The 22,488-nt window shown below is 44.2% G+C and overlaps 1 protein-coding gene across 3 annotated transcripts in view; it reads right to left on the bottom strand.

The window, feature by feature from the left end:
* tnrc18 (trinucleotide repeat containing 18) overlaps positions 1–22,488 on the bottom strand; it is a 44,063-nt gene that overhangs the window by 19,780 nt on the left and 1,795 nt on the right. For all 3 annotated transcript variants that reach the window (XM_038695353.1, XM_038695354.1, XM_038695352.1), the window contains exons 2-9: positions 22,101–22,444; positions 10,442–10,585; positions 7,077–7,181; positions 4,813–6,684; positions 2,515–2,602; positions 2,117–2,346; positions 1,099–1,245; positions 140–327 (exon numbers count right to left, since the gene is read on the bottom strand). In XM_038695353.1, coding sequence (XP_038551281.1) covers positions 140–327; positions 1,099–1,245; positions 2,117–2,346; positions 2,515–2,602; positions 4,813–6,684; positions 7,077–7,181; positions 10,442–10,585; positions 22,101–22,308 — 2,982 coding nt within the window. In that variant the 5' untranslated portion in view covers positions 22,309–22,444. The remainder of the gene's footprint in view (positions 1–139; positions 328–1,098; positions 1,246–2,116; positions 2,347–2,514; positions 2,603–4,812; positions 6,685–7,076; positions 7,182–10,441; positions 10,586–22,100; positions 22,445–22,488) is intronic.

The raw sequence follows: 22,488 nt of genomic DNA, 5'->3' as shown, positions 1-22,488 counted from the left end.
TGACCCTTTTTAAAAGATAAAAGTCTTCAGTAGGGATATATATCATACATATTTGGGCATGTAAATGTCTTTGAATATGGGGTTTGACGTATGTGTAATTATTGATGGGTGAGAGCTTAACTACACCAACTCCACTTACAACTAGCTGTGCGTTCCTCTGCAGCTCCAGGACCTGCGCGGTGTGCTGCTGGATCATGAGCAGCTCCTGTTGCCGGAGCATCTGCTGCTGGGAGAGGAGCTGGAGCTGGGCTGCATGCTGCAAGGAGCTGCCTGTACTGTATATTCCCCCTGACCACACAGGGGCTCCACGCTCCAGTACATCACCTCCTGCAGAACAATGGAGGAGGGCACGATTAAAATCCATATTTAAAATGGAACACTGTTAATGTAGCATTCTTTCAAAGTTGTTGTATTGAAGGTAAAGAAATGAGCATGTTTGACAGCGTTGTTACTGCCTCATTTCTAAAAATGAAGACTATCGTACAATCCCTGGAAAAAATTTACAATTTACCAACAGTGCTTTCAGCTAACTATTTGAACTGTTTACCAAGTACTTTAAGCTAAATGTTTATACACCTTCTTAATCACAAGATTTTTGTTTCAGCTAATGTATGTGCCTATATTTTTAATCAAACTATAATTTATATATTTTTTGAGCTACGATATTTCCATGTACTCCATTGGAGATGTAGAAGTGCCGCCTGGGTACAAGTACCCTGTTTGGGAATCACTGCTCTATTGTGAAGCTATTAGGTTTGTTTTCTCTTTCACTTTAGAGAAGAGGATAATCATGTTTCAAGTGCATCACAGCGCTGTCCTGTTTGTGCTGTAAAGCATCAGAAAGCAAAAAAACTACTGCCACACAGTTCACAATAACATATGGAGGCTGTTAATATTGCTGGACAGGGTCTTATTTGTATACAGTAATTACTTATACTAACATCCGTTTCAGAATGAATGTGGTAATAGTTTATTTTCGCTAGTATGCAACACATAGTAATTTTATAAGTGATAAAATCTGCAAACCAACATTATGCTTCTACTTTAGATTCATGTACATGCACACACACACACATTAAGAGAGAGCGGCTTTCATACCATAGTGTGGCAGGTGTTCAGTGGGGATGACTATTAGCTGTCCAGACTGTGGGTCCCTGGCAAACTGGTAGTGAGGGGGTATGGAGCCTGGCAGAGAGGGTGGGTAGCCTGGGGGGAGGGTCTGGTGGAGTGAGGAAGGACCCAGGCCTGAATGGGAGAGCAGGGGAAGAAATAGGTGAAAATGGAAAGAAAACATGGAAAAGGAAAAAAAAAAAAATTCTCAGCTTAGGTAAAACCAACATTTACTTAGCATCATTCTTCACCCAGTGTTTATACCCATGTTGAAGCCATATGGAGGTATTTAAGCTCACACAAGTATGTATGTCTTGATGCTGTTATTTCTGGACAGCGAGCGCTGGAGGAGCAGGAATGTCCTGCAAAGATCAGGAATGTCTGAGGAACTTGACCCCTGGAGGCTGCTGCTGGACGAGCCACAGACAGACAACACCTCCCTTTTTTGCTACACCAATCAGAAAAGGCTACACAAGTGCATGTAAAATTTTGCAAGCATTCTTCATGCTGGTGGTGAACTGATTTAGACTCTTTAGTACCAGGTTGGATAACTGACACAGTAAAACATATATGCTCACTGGAAAGGCCAAGAGCTGCACACTGCAAACTATAGTACTACTAACTACACCTTGCAGATGACATTTAGGGGATATATCAAGTGGCAGCTCACATGAAGACATGAAAGGTCATTCAAGTCCGACAAAGAATCAACTTCTGCATTTATCATGCATGTGGAACACTTGAAAATATTGTGCCAATAAATTAAAGCTAATAACATGTAATTGAAAGGTTAGAACTTGGTATTGAAATTCAGCTTGAAAAATTACTTAGAACATTCAAAAATGAACTGTTTATCAAAATCAGTGCAGATCAATTTTCTGATAATAGACTTATGGGGTCATTATTTCAGTACCTATAATCACTTTTTTTCCTGATATAAGAATTTTCTTATCTAATCATTTGCTTGTAATAGTAAGTGTCTTTCATCGGGTGTAGGTCCACTTACTGTAAGGTGAGCTGGAGAGCCAGACTGGGGGAGCCCCAGGACGGGGCATCCAGGGGTGAGAGGTCAGAGTTGAGGGGTCGGGAGGCCATCGCCCTGCCCCTGCCAGGGCGGCCCCTCCTGTTACCATAAGGTTGGGGGTCATGAGGCTGGGTGTCATCATACTAGCTGTCAGGCCGCTAGACAGCGGAGCAGGGTGCATCTGAGTAAACTCTGCCAGCTCCTTGGACTCTCTGGAAGTAAACACATTTGTGTTTTAGATATTGTGTGTTTAGAAGAAGATTTTATTAACAAAAATATATGCAATTTCTAATTAATAACACCATTTCAATTAGCAAGCATTCGAATTTGGGTTAATAAGGATAAATTAGCACATGGGCTAATCAGCCACACCCCCTTACCTGAGCACTTTCTCCTGCTCGCGCTCCAGCCGGCCAGACAGCAGTCTGTCATCATGATGACGAGCATGGTCGTCCCCTCGCTCCTCATCTACGATGGGTTCAGACACCGAGGTAAAGAACAAGATTAGATGTTCAGTAGTTGCATCACTGAGGCTCCTTGAATGTTTAAACCCTGATCATGTAATATACATTAAAAGAAAAAATTATAAATAGGAGCTGCAAAGTAGGATATGCTGGATGGCTCATAGGTAAGAGGAAGCAATACTGAAAAAAATATGTGGTGACAAGGTGACACCATGGCTATATAATGGTGACACGACACAGCATGCCAAAATGAGAGGAGAAGCTAAAAATACAATGTTGGGCCACAACCTGAATACAAAGAGCATGTGCACACATAATGTACAAACCAAACGCACACAGTGACAGCTCTCACTCTGAGTGTCAGCTCTTATCAGTCAATTAGTGATGTGTGAACATAGTATACCACTACAGCCTTTCCACACACACACACACACACACACACACACACACACAGCTTACTATGAGGGCCAACAGCAAGAGATTGAGAGCAAAAAAAAAGGAGGACAGTAGCAGCACTCAACCAAGCAATCTAGAATAAACATGAGGATCTCCTCACAGTCTTTTCCGTTAACCCTCTTCCATCTCGTCCACGCTGACTGAAGGTCCCCGAGCAGCAGAAAGGTTTTATACAAGTGTGGTGAACCCTTCAGTTCTGCTTGTGAAGAGTGTGTGTGTGTGCGCGCGCGCGTGGGGACAAGAGACTTGAACAAACACTGACATGCTCCGCAGGAAAAGGTTTCAAGACTGTTACCAAGGTTACAAGGAGCCTGTCCCACATGCTATCCTCTCTGCATCAGAAAGCCAGCGATTAGCGCTGCACGCCCCCTCTTTCTCCCCGTTCCTCCGTCGCTGGTCTTCCCCTCCATCTCTCACTGTTTTCACTTCTTTTACTTCCCGACATTCCTCTCTCTTCCCATCTGTCAACTTATATCATCTCACCTACATCAGTCTCTTCTTCTTCTTTCTGCTTCCATCCATCCATTCATCTATCTACTTGTGTTTCCTGCGTAAATCCTCTGCTGTTTATTTAGAGCTCCTCTTAGCGTGAGGGGCCAATGCTATTAGACCAATCACTCTGCTCAAGCAAGGAAATAAATAAACGCCCCCAAGAGGGGTGTTCACACGCATGCAAATACACAAACATTTACAGTATCTCACAAATACACATAATTCCTGATATATACTCACACACACACAAACACACACAGTCCGTCACTCTGAAGTCTGATGCATTGCTTAGCAACGCACCCATGGTCTTATTGTAATTCAAGGCTTGTTTGTAGCTTTTAGCTGAGCTCCGTAATGACATGTTTAATGCAGAGAGGGTGGAGGTGGGGTGGGGAGGTGGAGCTGAAGAAAAGAGTGGAGAATGAGCAAGGGGGCCTGAGGTGGGACAAGGAGGGAGTGCCTCTACAAAGGCAGACTCTCTCGGCAAGCGAGCGCGTGCACGAGAGAGAGAGAGAGCGAGAGAGCGAGACAGAAACAAGGAGAAAGACTGATAGATGGAGAGGGAGCACTGTAGCTGAATGACCTTGACGTACAACAACAGAGCATTGTATGGCAGGAATTGCTATGCAGTGAAGAGAGCCGATAGACTTGCCAAAAAGGAGCCTTTCAACAAAATACAACCCATGACGTAATTAGTAATTGTGTTTTTCGACCATTCCAATCACGTCACATGCATGAACACCTCAAAGTCAAACAGGCCTGAGGAAACACAACTTTGATCCGAAAGAAAATGAATCTTCCATTATTCATGGAAACCAAAATGAGGAATCATTTGCTCTTGGTTCATTTAACTGAGGCGATCTGCGTTCCCCTGCAGTGAGATTCTGAGAGAAGCCACGGCAGAGAGTTTAAAGCAAAAGCGGGAAAAACATTAGAAAAATGTTTCAAATAAATGAAGTACACTTGATTTAACTTGCCAGACACCATCATGTATAAAATGACTTGTGTGATTGAATAAGCGTCACCACACGACTCCTGAAAGTACTTCTAACGTACATCCAATAGAAATGCATATTATACCAAAACATGGGGAAACTGTTCCTTTTCATACACAATCACAAGAGGAATGATTCATTTTTCAGTTGAATTTGCACCAAGATCATTTACATGCAAGGAAACAAGGTTTTATAGAAGGTTAGCAGAATGCAGCACAGGATTCAAGTGAAGCGATGACGAGGCGTCCACGTTACATAAATACATCGTTACCTTTAATAGCTGTTTGCATCAGGGTTCTCTGGGAGTCTGAAGGTCCACTGGTCTGTTTACAGGAGCTCCCACTGTCTCTCTGCCGGGCCACAGCTACAGCAATGCCAACCGGAGGGTGGCGTACCTCCCCCTCCGCCTCCCGGCCAAACGAGCGGGCGCTGTCCGGCCGCTCCTGCTCTCTCTTTAGCTGGGGAGGCACCCTCAATGCCCCTGAAGCACCCGATCCAACTGACAGCCTTTCCCTGTCTCTCTCTCTCTCTCTTTCACGCCCTCTTTCTTTCTCCCTCTCTCTGTCTCTTTCACGCTCTCTATCCTTTTCCCTCTCCCTCTCGGCTTCCGTCCCAATGTTAGCCAGACCGCCGAAGGGCCCTCGGCCATCTGCAGCGTGCCTGGACGACCCAGGACCTTCAGCAGCAAAGTTCCCACTGTATTTAATCAGACTCTGCATGGCTGAAACCTCTGTGGGATCCGAACCCGCACCCCCGCTTCGCTCTCCACCACTGGACCCTCCTACCAACGACAACCCAGGTCGGTAAAGCGCAGATGGGTCCAGGTACCGTCTCTGACTCCCCTCCTCACCTGCATGACCATGTCCGTGTTGGGAGGGGTGTGTTTGGGGGGAATGGCTGTGGGCAGAGTGAGGGTGGTTGCTGGGCCGGTGGGATGTGTGAGGGGAATGGGGCATTTGTGTGTGTGTCGGCTGGCTATGGGGGGAGGAGATAGTGTGTCCGTGCTGGGCTGCCAGGGCAGCCATGTGACTTGTGGCATAGTTTGCTAAGGGGCTGATAGTATTCCACTTAGGCTCTGCCCCTGCCCGCTCTATGCCCAATCGGATTGAGTGTTTAGAGATGTCCCTGGTTTCAGGGCTGAACCTTGATTGACTGGAGGAGTTAAACGCGTCCTGGCCTCGTTTACCAATAGAACCATTGGAACAAATGACAGAACCTTCCTCTCTTTGATTGTTTGAATCGCTAGATTGGGAGAGCCGAGGATGCTCCATCAAGCTCCTCTCAGGAATCCTGTAGCTCTCCCTCTCCCTGTTTCTCTCCCGCTCTCGCTCTCTGTCGCGCTCTCGCTCCCTTTCTCTGTCTCTGTGTTTGTCACCGTGCTTGTCGCGAGCCTGCGAGGCGATCTGGATGGGCCCAGCCCGCTCGTCGTAAACCTCCACAGAAGGCACATATGTCGGTGCGGTGACTCGCTGCTCTCTGTTAAGCTCTCTGGGAGTGGAGGGGTGGGGTGGGCCAGCAGCGGAGGGCTGAAGCGCAGGAGGAAGGGTGTAGGAAACGTGGAGCGCCCCAGGTGAGGTGGCCACAGAGTCATTCCTCCTTTGTCTGTCTGAGTGAGAGTTTGAGTTATTTGAGTTAGCGTTAGAGTTATGGTGGGGTCGAGAGCCCCCCTCTTCATCCCGGCCCCCTCTGTCTGTGTCTGGTCCATGAAACCTGCCCGCACCTCCTGCCCCACCCCCACCTGAAGGGAAGGAGGGCTGCGAAGGTGACGGCCTGGATCTGGGCTCCACTGTGGAAGGTTGGGAGTGTGACTTCTGCTGGTGGGGGTGAGGATGGAAGGACCAAATCTCTCTCTCTGTGTCCCGGTCCCTTTCTTTCTCTCGTTCCCGGTCGCCGCTCCTCGCCCTGCGGTCCTCCTCGCTCCTCCCGTCCTGTGTCAGGTCCACCACGCTGTGCGGCCTCTGCTCCTCTCTCGACTGCTCTCTCTCTCTGTTCCTCTCTCTCTCCCTCTCCACCCGGTAATGCCGGTCTCTACCCCCATCCCGGGACAACCTCTGAGGGGGTGTGGAGCTGGACGGGGTGGTCGGTGGAGCAGACGGCGGGTGGAGAGGCAACTGGCTCAAGGAGGCTGGCAGGTAAAAGCCCTCTAAAAGACACAAAACATAAAGACACATGAGTCACACACCCACTACATCAACGCAAACTGCTGAAACAGATGAAGATTCAGAGCATTTCATATGAGTATAATAAATATTTAAATGTAGACTTGCCAAGTAAATGTAACAGTATTTCTTCAGCAGCCATACCCAGATGTATTATACGTTATAGCATGAAAATAAAATAAGAATCTAGGCTAAAATCAGTGTCTGTCAGTCAAATGTTGCCCACTCCCTGCTGGAGGTTTAACCCAGTTCCACAACTAAATGAAAAGGCTTGACACAAAACCTACTTCCACTCAGGTATCACAGGATGTGAGAGAATATGTACACTCAATTCAGCCACTTGTCTCCATGACAGTTGTGGCTGACAGCGACTGACCTTTATGCGAGTCATAGAGAGGGTGTTGGGAGAGCGAGGGAGGATCCAGGTGGCCCAGGGACAGGTAGGGGCTGGAGTACAGGCTGCTTGGCAGAGGAGGGTAGCCTGAAGACAAAAACAGACAAACACAGAATGTGTCACATAATGTAGTTTACACAAAACTGAGACTATTGTGTAAATAATGTCACGGCTTCTGTGAAACTTTTACGAGGACCATTTGGAGCTCCTGGACAACCCCTGGTGATTCGTTGCACGAGGATTTCAAAGCAACTTCTGCTGCCAAGTAACAAACAGAGCATTGGTACTTAAACTCAGAGCTGCAATGAGTCGATTTGCTGGATTGAATTTAGAACATCCATTCATCGTTTGTCTTTTTTCAAGCAGAAAACACCCGATTTAAATGTGAGTGCAGCTTTTCTCCATTTTATGTCATTGTAATTTAAATACCTTCATGCCTTAGACAAAACCTAAAGACGTCAACTTGGACTGTGTGAATTTGTGTTGTTTTTTAATTTATTTTTACATTTGACAGACCAACTGATTGGCAGGTTAATCAATAATGAATACAATCTTCCATTGCAGCCGTATATCCGCCAGAAATTAATGAGTAACTTTAACAAGACCATAAATAGTAGATAAGGGGGGGGGTTGGATTTTGGATTGTTGCATGATTCTGAGTAAAGCAACCCAACTACCAATCAAATGCATGGTTTTTGGTAGGGAAATCATTGCTTTTATATACAGTATTTACACTAAGTTGCCAGTTTATTAGGTACATGTAACTAAAACTAATACACTTCTACAATACTTCCTTCATTCATGAAGGTTATGTTTTCGTTGAAACTGTTTTAGTGAGGTAATGACATGCCTTGTGAGGTGCCTTGTGACTAAGGCAGCAACTGATGAATATTTTCATTATCGTGATCAATCCACTTTGTTATTTTGAATGTCAATATATAGCATAAAATACCCATCCAAATGTTCCCACGGTGACATCATTAAATGCCTTGTTTTGTCCAATAATCAGGCTAAAACTAAAAATTGATCAATTCCCAAAATAGCTGCCTGGTAATTTTCTGTCAATCAACTAATGTTTTAATCAACTTATACTCTCAGTGTTAATTTGTACTAGTCAACAGATTTGAGCCTGTGTAAACCAGATTTGACCACTTTTATAATCATTATCATCATCAGTAACGGTTACCACGTCACTGTCAACTACTGGTTTTGTTCATGAGGTCAGTTTGAGGTTGATGTTGGGCAAGAGTCTGCCTGACAGCCAGCTGCTGCTCTCAGAGACCAGATCTTAATATAGGCCTCACGCCTGGTGTAATGCTCTGGACTTCTGTGTTAAGGCTGAGCTGGCTGCAACTCTGATGCTGGCTGGTGTCACTGCATAAGGCCACATGTTTAAAAAAAAAAAGACTACCACCCAGAGAGGGTGAGACATTCCCTGTTCCCACACTCCAGCCATTCAGGAAATATCAAAGACGCCGCTGCCATTCCAGCATGAAGCGGTGGGGAGCAGAGCCCAAGTATAAATCTGTCTCTTCATTTTGAGAGGCAGAAATGGAGAAGACAGAGGAGGCGGGTGGTGGGGGTGTCACCGGTTAGAGGAAGGCAGAGGGAGACAGAAATATAAGAGGAGTGATGTGAGGAGAGTAAAGGCATGCACGATAGGTTTCTTGCAAAGCTTCCTTTAACCACAGTAACAGCTAACCTTGATCTCTAACAGCTTTGATATGGGGTTCCTCTGCAGCTACGTGCATCCCAGGCAATGTCCACAGTCTGCCTCTTAGCTGGCGCCCAGAAACGTCTCCAGCTTTTAGTAACTTTAGCTGTTATTACAGCCCAGTCACCAGGTATTAAGAATATATCATAGGCTGTGAAGATATTCTATTCATATCAGAGCAAGTCGATTCTGCAGCTACTTCAGCCAGCAGGAGGTTTTGCTTCTTTAGCTTCAAATACTTTTAGCTTCAAATCAGGCTTTAAGTCAAGCGTCAAAAGTCCATCCATCCTTTATCCCTCCGTCTTTGGCTGAATATAAAGTCAAACAGGGTAGATCCAATCCTGTTTTTTGACGAATAGCCGTTCAATGTATTCTGTGATTGCGTCTCAATATAGTAGTTTTAATTGAGAGGCGGAGTCCGCCATTCCCACACACACACACACACACACACACGTATGTAATCCAGCGTTAAAGGAATAGTTCAACATAAAGATATGTATAAGGTAGCAGCACTTTAGCTTAGCTTAGCATAAAGACTGGAAACCGGCGAAAACAAATAGCCTGGCTCTGTCTGAAGGTAACAAAATGCACCAATCAGTTCCTCTAAAGCACAATACTTAACACAGTATATCTTGTTTGTTTAATCAGTACAAAAACCGAAGTGTAAAGACAAATTCTACGCTTTATGGTGGGTTACGTGCCGGACTATTCTTGGCTCCGAGCGGTTGCCAGGGAACCAGCAGAAATTACTGCTCAGACTACTGCCTATAATCACGGGTGCAATCACTTGCCAGTGCCGCCCCCTTGAACCGTCCCTGAATGGCGGAAAGTAAAAATTAAAACAAACGAATAACACCCAATCCGATTTGCTGGGTTTGGAAAGCACTAAACAAGATCAGTGTCACACGGGCGATGCAATCTGTTTTAAAAATGAATCCTAAATTAAATCCGTTCGCCCTTCTCTGTTTACCTTGGCAAAATGCACTGCGGGATACGTTTCCTTCTATCTGACCTTCTACTCCAGCGAGATTTGATAAGGAGACACAAAAGGACAGGAGGGAGTGAGATTCAATCACTCACTGAACAGGTCTTAAGGAGAGCACAGAGACAGAGAGGGTTCCAAGGAGAGGACAAAAGAAAAACCACACAAACATTTACAGTACATACCTCTGTGTGTCTAAAACTGTGTTTATAAGCTAGGTCAGGAGAGAGATGTTGTGGGAAAGTGGGGGCATAAGATCTAAAGAGAGACAGACAAAGTGCATAGTGGACAGGAAGCTCAAAAAAAGAACAAGAGAAAGGAAGATAGATTACAGTACCGCATGACAGGCGAAACTAAGAGACAGGTGGAGGACAGAGGAAACGAGACACATATAGGACAGTGCCAGGAGCACAGCTAACAGCAGAGAGACAGAAATGGAACAGGATGCCACTAGTGTAAGCAATGAGAAACAGAGGAACAAGCCTCCTGGGCTCTGGACGGGAACGGACTGTGAGAAATGTCATGAAAATATGGTTCACTTGTGTCTTTAAGCATCTGAATTATGGACTGAGACAGAAAAAGAGGAGAGGAACAGAAAAAAAAAAAAAAAAGGAGACAGAGAAATGTTTGTTGAGGAGACTGGTGATTTACCTTCATGAGCGTGTGATGCCCAGACCTGAGCCATCTGCAGACCGCTGGGATTGGCCGATCGGTACGCTGCGGGGTCAGAGGTCAAGGACGAGGGGCCTGGATAACCTGACAGGAATGGACTGGAGCCTGCCGGGAAGGCATCGCCTTGAAAAAAAAAAGAAAAGAAAAAAAAAAAAGAATGAGGACTTTCAGTCACCCCCGTAACCACAAGAACCAAACTAATAAACGACAAAGACAATCGATTCATACCGTACATGCTGTCACTTTCTCTGTGTGTGTTTTTGAGTGTGTGTGGTGCACAATCAATACGTGCTGATGGTTCCTTGCAGAGGCAGTCTGTTGTAATAACATTATTACTGAGCCACCATGCACTCTGGTTCTACAAGACAGGCCACAGACAGACTGCACCCGGGAGAAAAGGACAGTTAATGTGACCACCAACTAAAAACCACCATAGTCAGAACAGGAGTGAACTACGAGGGGCCATCGTGAGGGTACCCTGTCTTCTGGGGAGCAGTGATTGGTTGGGGCATAAAGTGAGTTGCGTATACCTAGTTGGGTTAGATTGGCACATTCACTCTCTGTCGCTGTGTAGGTGTTTTAACCGAGAATTTGGTTACCTCTTAATCCAATTGTCTTATCTAGAAGACAAATGTACAAAAAAAAAAACAACCCATTGCTAACACGTCTTTTAAATGCTAGTTTATAAACAATAGGATTGTTTACACACCTTGTATACATCTTTATCTAGTGGACTTAAAATCTCTTTTTTTGACAGCTGTTGTGTGTTGTAAAGTAAAGCCCATTATTAGCTGGTCTAATTTAGCATACAGAACTAGCCTGGGTATACAGCCCTATTTACAAAGTTTAAATCTGCAATTGTCTTGTTTTGTCTGACCAAAAGTCTAAGACCCAAAAGATATTTAGTTTACAAAGAAAAAGCAAATCCTCCCATTGTAAGTTACTCCATGACTTAGTCACATGCTGTGTCCTTTGTCAGCCTTACGCTATATTTTATTATTATTATTACTGTTACAGTAGCAAGTGTCTTCAAAAGTTTTTTTATGATCCCACAGATATTTGCACATCTGGAAATCAACGTTTAAATCCAATATTTCCACAGACTGCGCCGGCCACAGCTGCAGACTTTAACTGACGTCAAGCTAAGAGGAAGAGCAGAGCTGAGTGCCGCTTTGAGATCTTGAAAATACCTGCAGGATAATGTGTAAAAAAAGCAGTCAGTATTAAGCTTTGGCAGATTCTGGCTCTTGGAAAGCATGTGTAAGATCAAATCTGTCTCTAGAGTACTGTATATAAAATATTGTGTTGATATTTAGTAGCCCAGCAATAAATGTGTCTATTTGAATAGTTTCCATCATATTGTCAATTCTTAGAGGGCAGAAAACCCTCTGAAATACATTGGTGGGATGCAGGAACATCACTGATGTCAACCTTTCTCTGTTGGATTCATGTCAGAATCAGTCTTTTCAAAAAATATTTCATCCTTGCATCAAGGGAGGGTTGGTTGGCACTAACTTTTTAAAAAATTAGAATAAAAAGACATTACCATGTAAAAGTATCATTCTGAACCTGATGACGTGGAAAACTGGCTTCAACGTAAGACCGACCGCTACTCCATCTGTTTAATTTGAACAAGCAGTCCATAGCGCACACAGTGATGCGTGTTTACACACACACATACTCCGTTCAAAGCACGCTGACGGCACACACACACCCACACCCACACCCCCTTCACCATTAAAATCAGCAACATCGACAGAGTAAATCCTCATAAAGCATTTCATATCTCAACATGATAACGTTAGATTGTTTTTTATTAGACTCCATCCCCTGCATGTAAACAATCTGACCATCAGTAGACTTTGAACCTTTGAACCATTACTGGCTCTTCCAATCACAACCTCTGAAGAGCTGGGAAAGGTTTCATGTTTAGCTGAGGTTTGCCCCCACCCAGCCCATTACTGAACACACAGCCATTACCCTGATAAAACTAACCATGTGTGTAGGGGAAAGGGTGCTGTCTGTATATGGGCGAGGGGGAAGGGACCGAGTGTGTGTGTGTGTGTGTGTGTGTGTGTGTGTGTGTGTGTGTGTGTTTCTGTATTAGTCCTGTGGGAATCTGAGAGACATGCTGTGCTCAGAGTTTCCTCTGCATCTAAATCAGTACATTAAAACCGCAGTCCGTCAGTGCCTGTGTGTGTACACACACACACACACTATAGTAAATGCAGCTTTCCAATTAACCCCAAATAGATGCACGCACATGCACACACATACAGGAGTAATGCAGTGTGCCTTTATTCTCTGCTTTGAACATTACTGTGTAGGTGGACCTTCCAAACCCAGCCCTATCACACAGATTTCTTCAAGTCTCTCAGTGATTGTGTGTGTGCGTTGCACGTGTGTTTGTGTATGTTCCCTGGGTTTCTGTGTGTAGCTGAAGAGGCTCCGTTGCATCGCTGTATGACCACTGACATGTGCAAGCAGTTCTGTGTGGGTTTGCAGTTAATGCCCTTCCAGTCTGAGACACTGCAGGAGTTTCAAGCACATTTTTAACTATTACATTACTACTGTTCTATTATTTTGTAAGATAGGTTATACTTCTAAGGATTTCGGTCTGTGGTTACTGTTGATAAAAGTGTGGTTTAATACAACAGCAAGCAGAAATAGGAGCAACTGGTGTATCTGTTTGCAGTGCAGCGAAACAAACTCACCCTGTCCATCAATAATTGGCTGTTTTACATCATGTCATGAGCAACCACCATCTGAATTCACAGTTTTCCACTCTGCGTCTGACAGCTCAGTGCGGCTACTCCTTCTTCTTCCATTACTCCCTGCAAAAATTTAAACCCATCCACCGACTGGCCGAACCTCTTTGCTTTGTAGATGCATTTTTGTTTAATGGCCGCGGTTGGCGCTAACCTCAGTGAGAAACGCACTAGGTTTGTGGTGCCTGCTTCACAAATGAAGGCCTTCCTGTGTTTCACAAGTTTAATGCTTTTAATGCAGACTAGCAGCAACACGGAGAGGTTTGGTTTGCATTAGCAGTAACTTAATCCAGCTCCGATACAGGTGTAGGAGAGCAAACAAGTAAACAATGAGGCTGATATCAATGAGACAAAGTTACAAACAATACCACTGAGCTGCATGTATTACACATGCATACGTGCATTGTTCCCTGTGGACCCCACTGCATGGGAAGGTAACCTGAATCCAGTGCAGGAATGGTGGACTTGCTGAATTGAAATATATTGACTGGCCATTGCTGAAAAATATCACCACAAATAGTATCAAAAACTGGCTTTAATCATAATGGTTATATCTTTATGTTAAATAAATCATTAAAAAAAACAGAAAACAACTGTTAAGTTTAGCTCATGAAAAACTGACATTTTGGTGATTTGGGTTTTTACAGGACAGCGACGACAATTTATATTAAGCTGTGTTGCATTAAGAACACATGATTCTTTTATGGACCTCAAATGCTAAAGTCAAATATCTCCTGATATTTACTGACTATTAAACTGTACATTAGGTGGCCTTTTTTTAAGTATCGAAATAGTTTTGGTTAGTATGGTTGTTGTTTTTTAATCCCTGTAACTGTAAAAAGTAATTTGCTATTTGTTACCAGCGTAACATGTGACCTCAAGCATTATGGTAAACCCCAGCGACTCATGACTGCTCTATGGAATTTAATAATGCAAGTTCTTATATAAATAAACCCACTAAAAATTGCTAAGAAACATATTTTCACTGCCACCTATCCACCTTTCACTCCAGCGTGTGTCACGATACGTGCCGACAATGTTGTTCTAAGAAATTATTCTCACCTATAATTCTTTTCTAATTGTTACCTGGTGTGTGGAACAAAACATAGACATACCTCTCCTTGACAAAACACACACACAGAATACATTCACAACCACCACCTGTCAAAGATGTTAAGGTCTCTTGGTGGGATGTCAGCAGTTTCCATTCCTTCAGGCCAAACACCAGGGTCTCACACACACACACGTCAAGAGGCACAGATACCCCACTGGAGTATGGATCAATCTCAGCATCACAGCCGCCTACAGGCCCTTAATCCATGTGTGCAGAGTACAGACACACACACACGTGCACACACACACTCATACACAGAGCTACACAGTCTTCATGCCGGTGATTGGAGAAAAAAAAAATACAATCCCCAAATCCCTTTTCCCCTTCCTGAACAGTCTATGGGAGGAAGAAGAGGGAGGGGTAGAACGAGAGAAAACATTTGCACTCCTTGTTCCAGAAACAACATCCAAATGGTAGCTGTGAGGGAAATGTTTCTTTAAATGTTTTGGAATCACTCTTTCATTACCACCTCTCTCTCAGCCCTTTCCTTCCTTCCTCTCTCTCCCTTCACAACTCCATTCCAGCTTTCCTACCCCCCCCCACACACACACACATTGGCTCCCACTTCACAAGACAAGTTAGTTTGCCATATTGGGATGTGCAAGTTGCCAAGAAACACGCTCCCTCGACTCCCAACGCGTTTTGAGCCTCCACTTTCAGATCCTCATAAGAAAAGTATGTCGATATCAGAGAGTAGAAGGCCTGCTGGAGATAAATTCTGATAAGAGACGCCGCTGCAAATCTCTCACTCACTCACACACACACACACACACACACACACACCCCTCAAGAACAAGACGCTTGATCGCAAATCAACCTAAGATGGACTGAAATGCAACAGAACCCAAAAACAATAATACTGGAACATGTACACAAGGTCCAAAAAAAATCTCTGCCACAAACACACACTCTGTGAACCCATCTGTTATCCATCAGTGGTACTCAGAACAGGGCTAGCGAGGTGGGGGTGGGGGGACTGTCTCTATTGATCTGTTTTTTTATTCTGCAAGAGAAACAACAAAAACAGTAAAATTCGGCTATTTGGCTTCGCCACCGCTAACTGGCACACTGACACTGCTAACCATCCTGTCTTTGTGTGTGCGTTCCTTCAGGTTGTGTGAGTGTGTGGTTTAAATTGTGTCCGTCAGTGATTTCAAAATGTGCTTGTCTGCTTTTCCTGTGTACAGGCTGTTTAGAGGAAACTATTTTGTTTGTGTGTTTGTGAACTCAAGGCGAACACAAGCAAGGTTATCGTTACAACATGTCAACCTTCAGTTTTGCAAACCACACTGAAATGTGTTAATATCTGATGTGGCCTTACTTTGTATTACTGTTCGTTTAAAAAATAAATAAATTACACAATACAGTTAACTGCAGCGTGCACAAATGCTCCCTATACCAACCTCCAGAACCATCTGAAAACACACTACACATCCACCACTTCACCGACAAGAAGAAAATCTGATTTCTTTCTTCATTACGTCGAAGGTGAAAAGTAAGTTACCATAGATGTCACGTGTATGTTGGCGAGATTGCAGATCACACATGTTTTATACATGGTAGTCCCAGCAAATACTGGGATAAAAAGTCCATAAGTTGTTCAGTACATTATCTTGAGACTAAAAGAAGCACAATGGAAACAAAAATTGAAAAATGGACTCAGGACAGCATTGGCACAGACTTCACCATTTCTAAGTTTAAAAGCCAGTTGAGCACATGTTTTTATTTGGTGAATTTCTTATTCTGTTATATGTTCATCGGTGACTGAAGTTCATAAGACAGTGTGTGTTTTAATAGAATACTAGCCTGCAAACTTTGGGCCCACACAAGCTTGTGACTGTGTCATAGCGGTGTCATATGGAGTAAAACTGTGTAAAAATAAAATAGGACATGAAGTTGATAATTATCTATGTATGAAAATCACTTCTCGTGGGAACATTTTCTCTGCTTCCACTGTGAGTAGACTGGCTCACAACAAAGTTAGATGTAATGAACTGGAACCCAAGTCAAAACTAAGAAAATCCACTGCAGACTAAGTGGCCCTGGAAACTGGAATATGGTAGCTACACTAATCATCTTAGACTGATGAACTGAAATTATAACAGGGCTTTTTTACAGCAGACAATAGTCTAAGCACAGATGTTACTACTAACATAAAAGATGGCTCAAGTGTCCTGGTGAGTCATGACAGTGTGGCAAAAAACCTGCATGCACAATACCAGGTCCCTGACACTGAAGAAGCTAAATGGAACTCAATAGTACAACAGCCAATTTTATTCACCTCAACCAAAGAACAAAAAAAACCCCAACAAAGTTAGTGTTTTTTTTTTTCCTTGGAACTCTCGGAAACTTGATCTGACAGTTGGATGGAAACGCACCTCATGTGTGTTTGAGACACACTTAGAAAATCTCCTGTGAAGACAGCAGGTGTTATTTTGACACACACCTCGATACCAGCAAATGGAAACTCACTCGCAACAGGCGCACGCACGCACACAATCATGCAGAGTCACACGGAGACAGAATAGCATGCACAGTTGCATGGTAACACCAATGATGCAATGAAACACACACATACACGAACAAGTGTCACCTACATCTCCGCCTGCAGCCCAGAGTTGGTCTACTTTTGCTTTTAGCATTTATCTTAAACCAAAAAGTGGTAACACAAAACCATTGAGGTGCTGACTGATCTGATCTTTTAAATAAAACAAATCAGTGATGAATGTTATCAGGAGTTACATTTCTCAGTAGACACTTCCCCAATAGAAAGATTAAATCAAGACTGTTTCTGAGATGCTGGTGCAGAGTAAAGAGCCACACAAAGGACGATGGGCAGGTGTGCCATTCATTTGGTTTCAGAGGCTAACGATTAATCTGTCAGTCTTCGGACGCTTTAAAAATAAACGGCAGGTGTCAAACAGTCAAACATACAGGTCGTCCTGGTGGCTCAACTGGCTGAAGCACATACCACATAATAAAGAAACAGTCAGTCTTGACTTGTCTCGCATGTCAAACCTGCTCTGTCTGTCCCTTTCATGTCACTACACATTTTGAACAACTATGCCAGGAGGAATATTATAAACCTGAGCCTCGCTTTAACTTAACCCTTAGCTGCATGTCAATCCCTCCCTCTCTCTCCTGCCTTTCCTGTCTTCTCCTGCAGCTGTCAATATCCAATAAAAGGCAAAAATGCCTGAAACAATAATCTTAAAAAAACAACTTAAAAAAACAAAACAAACAAAAAAAAAACTTATGTAATGGGACATGTAGAGACAGGACATGCAACCAAACAGACAGACACAATGCAGAGTGTGACCTTTGTGTGTTAGGCTGAGTCAAATGGGAAGGTTCTGGCAGAGTGAAGGACTTAGCTAATGCTTTGGGTATTTCAACATGCCACGGCATGCTCATTTTCACACACACACACACACACACACACACAGGCCTATCACTCTCATGTTTGACAGTGTGTGTGTGTGTGTGTGTGTGTATGACTGCGTGTCATTTGTTTGCCTCTGACAGCTTTATTGTAGCAGGGCAGCAGTGCCTTGTGCTTTCTCTTAAGGAGCCTGTTTTCTCTCCTGAAAGATTCAATTAATCTGAGAGGGGATGTGTCCGAGCCACATCTTCTCTCGCTCACAGACACACACACACACACACACACACACACACAGGTCCGTGTCTTGAATATATATAAACACACACTCACCACATTAATTGTAACGTAAACAGACACACTAACCAAGTGGCGTGGAAGACAAATTGTTATCGGCCTAGACAACCCTGGCCTGCCCTGTAAGCTGCATGAATTATACTTACACTGTGTGTGTGTGTGTGTGTGTCTCTGAAAGAGAGAACATTTGAAGGGCTACCACATTTATCTAACCGTGTACGAATGTGTTGTGGTCAGGATAAATCTCCTTCCTTTCTCTCTGCAGAAAGTCCCAGGGGGAAACCCCAGCTCTAACTGCACTAAGCACAATCACATGCTCCCGTTCCCATACACAACACCTCAATCCACACACACACACACACACACACACACACACACACACCTCAGCTCTTATCCCGTGAAAACAAAATACTGCTTTCCACCTTAGGGATTGTGCATTTAGTCCTCCTTTTCCATTTGTCCATGTATTGACTTCCCTTCTGTGCACTCACTACAACACCTACATTTGCCTGTTCTTCTCAATCCTATCTTCTGCTTCTCCCCTGTGAACACTGAAAGTGTGCATGAGAGAAAAAGAGCTGAAAAGTTGCTGGTCCAGGCGCGCTGTCCTCTTAAGTCTCACAGAGGAGGGACGCCTCCTTGAATGACATTGACGCCTCATTAAAATTGCATTTTGTTCCAAAACTGCACTCCTAAATGTATAAGGTCATTCGATACAGTTACAATAATCACCTCCAACAGTGGCCAACTGGTACAACAGATTCAACCTGCTACACCCAGTACCCAGGGAAAAGCTGCTGGTGCACAGGGGATGAACGATCGCCACCTGCACTAAATGTACATAGACGCTACTGCACTTTCAAATATTCTCCTTACAGACTCATGACTGTTTTACGTATTTTTGTAATTTATACTATGTGAATTCAATGTGTAACCATATGTTGATCTGCATGTCTACACTTTCTTGACCAGGTCACCATTGCAAATGAGAATCTGTTCTCAATCAGCCTGCCTGGTTAATAAAGATTAAATTAAAAAAAATTGAAGTGCTTCTCTTTTCCAACAGCAGCAGAAACATTATTTTGAAGCATGGAGTAATCAACTGGTCCAAGCCTATAAGGAAAAAAGAAGCCACACGCTCTTTGGTTATCAAGTGATCTCTGGGAAATGTGCAAACGGCGCTTAGCACCTAAAATGTTGCTCAAATGGAAATAAATATTCAGGTTTTTATTTTCAACCACCTGCACAATCTTGATTCTTGATACAAGCCCTTCACAATAAAATTATCTGCAGCCACGCCAACCTTTCGCAGTAAAGGTAGCATCGTTCTCTCAGTGCAGTCACACTTCAGCGGGTCCTACCTCTGCTGTTCTAGGGATGCCAGGAGGAAGGGCAAGAGGACAGATGGCCTCAATCTGGTGATGGGAGGCTCCAGCAGACCTCCAGTAGACAGAGGAGCATTTACAGCCATCATATAAACAGTGACTAAGACCTTATCGTGTTTAGATTTGACCTGTGTGAATGGATTGGAGCAGGCACTGCGGGTTAGAAAGCAGGATTCGCTGATGGAAAACAATGTCTTCATGAGTGTACAAGCTGCACAAACGTCAAACTATTTGCAGCTTCACAACATAGCTAAAACAAATGCAGAGATGCCTCTCTCTCTCTCTCACACACACACACACACACACACACACACACACACTTGCTAACCCTGAGTTGTGAAAATAAAAAGGGAGACACTCTGCTCCTTTTTAGTCAGGTGGAAATCCTTTTTAAAACTGAACTAAAAAATAAAAATCAAAGAGACTCCTGGGAAATAAGGGTGTGTTGGCAGCTATAAACAGCCAACGCTGTTGTCAGGAGGTTAGCCAAAAACAACAGTGAAAAAAAAACAAAAAAAAATCTCCAGTTCCTTGAAACACGTGTAAACAAAAACAGTAGCGGTGCGACCTTGGCTCCTCTGATTGCACACTGGTTCCTTCAGTGCTGGATTCACGCTGTTTATTGCAATTAAACGGGCCCATTATGAACATTTGCAATTACCGAGTAATTATCATGTAATCTGCCTGTACAGTGTTATTACAAGCATGGGAGCGAGCTCTCGGTTGGGTTTGGTTAATGTAATGTGCGGGGATTTGATGTGGAGGAGCGCCGTAAAGCTAAATGACCTGCGCCGTGCAGTGATGTGTTTCGGTGGGCGGAGGCTGCGAGTGTGCGTGTGAGGAGGTCAGTGTGTGGGCAGAATCAAATGTATCCCGTTTTAAAAAGGAGTGTTTAAACTGCCCCCACCACACACACAAACACCGCAAGCAATTTTCAGCTCGTTTCAGAGCCACAGGAGGGGGTCACCATCCCAAGTGAAATACACTGCTGCTGCCACAAAGAAAAGGTTTTACCAAGAAATTATACTACAGTTTGGGCTCTACTAAATCCACACGGCAGATCATTTCAGCTGAAAATGTTATCCTTGAGCCGCAAAAGCAGTTCAACTAGTGGGAACAAACTGCGCCGCATCTTTTTGCCGCGATACACCCATCAATCATCCCCACGCTCCCTGCTGTGAGTTGATTTCATCTCTGACAGCTTTTCATGTGCGTGTGTGTGTTGAGTGTGTGGGCTCTGCCGGTGTGTCAAATTAACGCTTCAGAAGCCGCGAGAGCACTGCCTCACTTTAACTAGACCTCTAGTACCTTGAGCTCCAGATGACAAGTGCTTCATTGAACCACGCTCGCGAGATAAGGATGGGGAGAACACCGCTAAACTGGAATATTATTATCTCCGGGGTTTACCTCTGAAAAGAAACCAGAAACTGTAATTGTATCTCTCTTGTCTGCAGCTACATGACTTGCAGGGAGATGTAAGAGCACTTGTCAGACTTTCCATTTTCCAAAAGACACAGCAGACATGTCTCCCCCCCCCCCCCACACACAATATAGTTTAAGCGCTCTGACTTTCCCTTTGACTGACCACGAAACTGTAGGCAAACATGTAAGGTTATCGTTTTTGCACAATGTTATTTCAAGGCTTCCATTACTAATAGCAGGAGCAGACATCACTGTGCAGGCAATGAAAGTGAAGGAAAATCTCCAGCTCAGCGGGGAATAACATATAGCCTACTGTAGATGATTACTGACTACAGTTGTGTAATGCAGAAATATATAGACTATACACACACACACCCCTACATGATGTAAACAAACATATGGGGCCCGTGCCTGCTTCATGCAACAACCTCTCTTTAATGGCCAGACACATCAAAACCATCCACTTTGCACACAACGTGCTCATTTGAGTGCGCGCGGGCGCGCGCGCACACACACACACACACACACACACACACACACACACACTTTATTGTCTCTTACCCTCACACAGATTCCCCAGTGTGACAGAAGCAGCAGCGGGGATGTCCAGCAGAATTGGTACAAAGGCAGGGAAAAGCAGCATCAGCCATTTGCCAAATGTCCCAAGAGAATGGCCTTTACTCCAAATAGATAGTTCTACTGGAGACTGAACCACAGCCACTGGCTCACACAAACACAACAGCAAAAAAAACCCCCCAACAGGGTAAGAGGTGGTCTGTCATCCCTGATAAGGTCACAACTTTACCAACCCCACTCTCACAAACAAACACACACACTCACACACTGCATCTGCTCTCACAGCAATGACTGTGTAATGGTTCACATGCCGTCGAAGACCACTGCAACAACACCAACACCACAATCCGAAGTCAGCCCTGTTTGTGTTTTAAGTGTGTATTGCCAAGTAATTTCCCGCTAATGCGATGCCCGTTGCAAAGGCTGGGCATCCTTAACATGATCCCATACTTTCGCATCTGAAACTTGTCACAGCTTTAGAGCAGCCACTCCTCCGTATGAAATCCACGTCTGCGTTCATTTCTCACAGAACACTGTAGCAACATCCAAGTGATGACCGCACATGCTGCCACGGGCAGCCACAAACTGTGCGCATTTTTGCGCAGCGTTATTTCAAGTTAATATTTGATCATCTGATGGTTGTGCTTTTGGGGCAGTCACATTGCAGCATTTAAACAGTGTAATAGAATATACTTACTGTGGTGTGGATGTAGGTTAATGGTCGATGGCAAGAATTTTCCAGAGTGGAGAGGCGGCGGATGACTCGCGCCCAAGTGACCGGGCGAGGGAGGGATCCTCCCGGCTGCAGCTGCTGCTCCGAGTCGGTGAGACTCCATTGCGAGCCCCGCCAACAACGGAGGTGGTACGTGGACGGATCGGGGAGGTCCAAAATCTCTGCCATCCATTATCCACAGAGAGAAAAGTTGTGAAAAGAAATCGTCCGTTCGGATAGGCCCCGTATTCCGAAAAAGCCAATTCCGGCTATAATAATGTCTTTAGTTTTCCAGGCGATTCGGGTTCCTTTTCAGCCATCCTGCTGACCTATAAAATACAACAAGAAACATATCGCTTGATATTCAATCTAA

Source organism: Micropterus salmoides, unplaced genomic scaffold, assembly GCF_014851395.1.
Source record: "Micropterus salmoides isolate LMB-PRFRI ecotype aquatic unplaced genomic scaffold, ASM1485139v1 Ms_hic_scaffold_10, whole genome shotgun sequence".
NCBI classification, from domain to species: domain Eukaryota; kingdom Metazoa; phylum Chordata; class Actinopteri; order Centrarchiformes; family Centrarchidae; genus Micropterus; species Micropterus salmoides.
The sequence above is the reverse complement of the archived record's forward strand: the minus strand, read 5'-3'. Positions and strand labels throughout refer to the sequence as shown.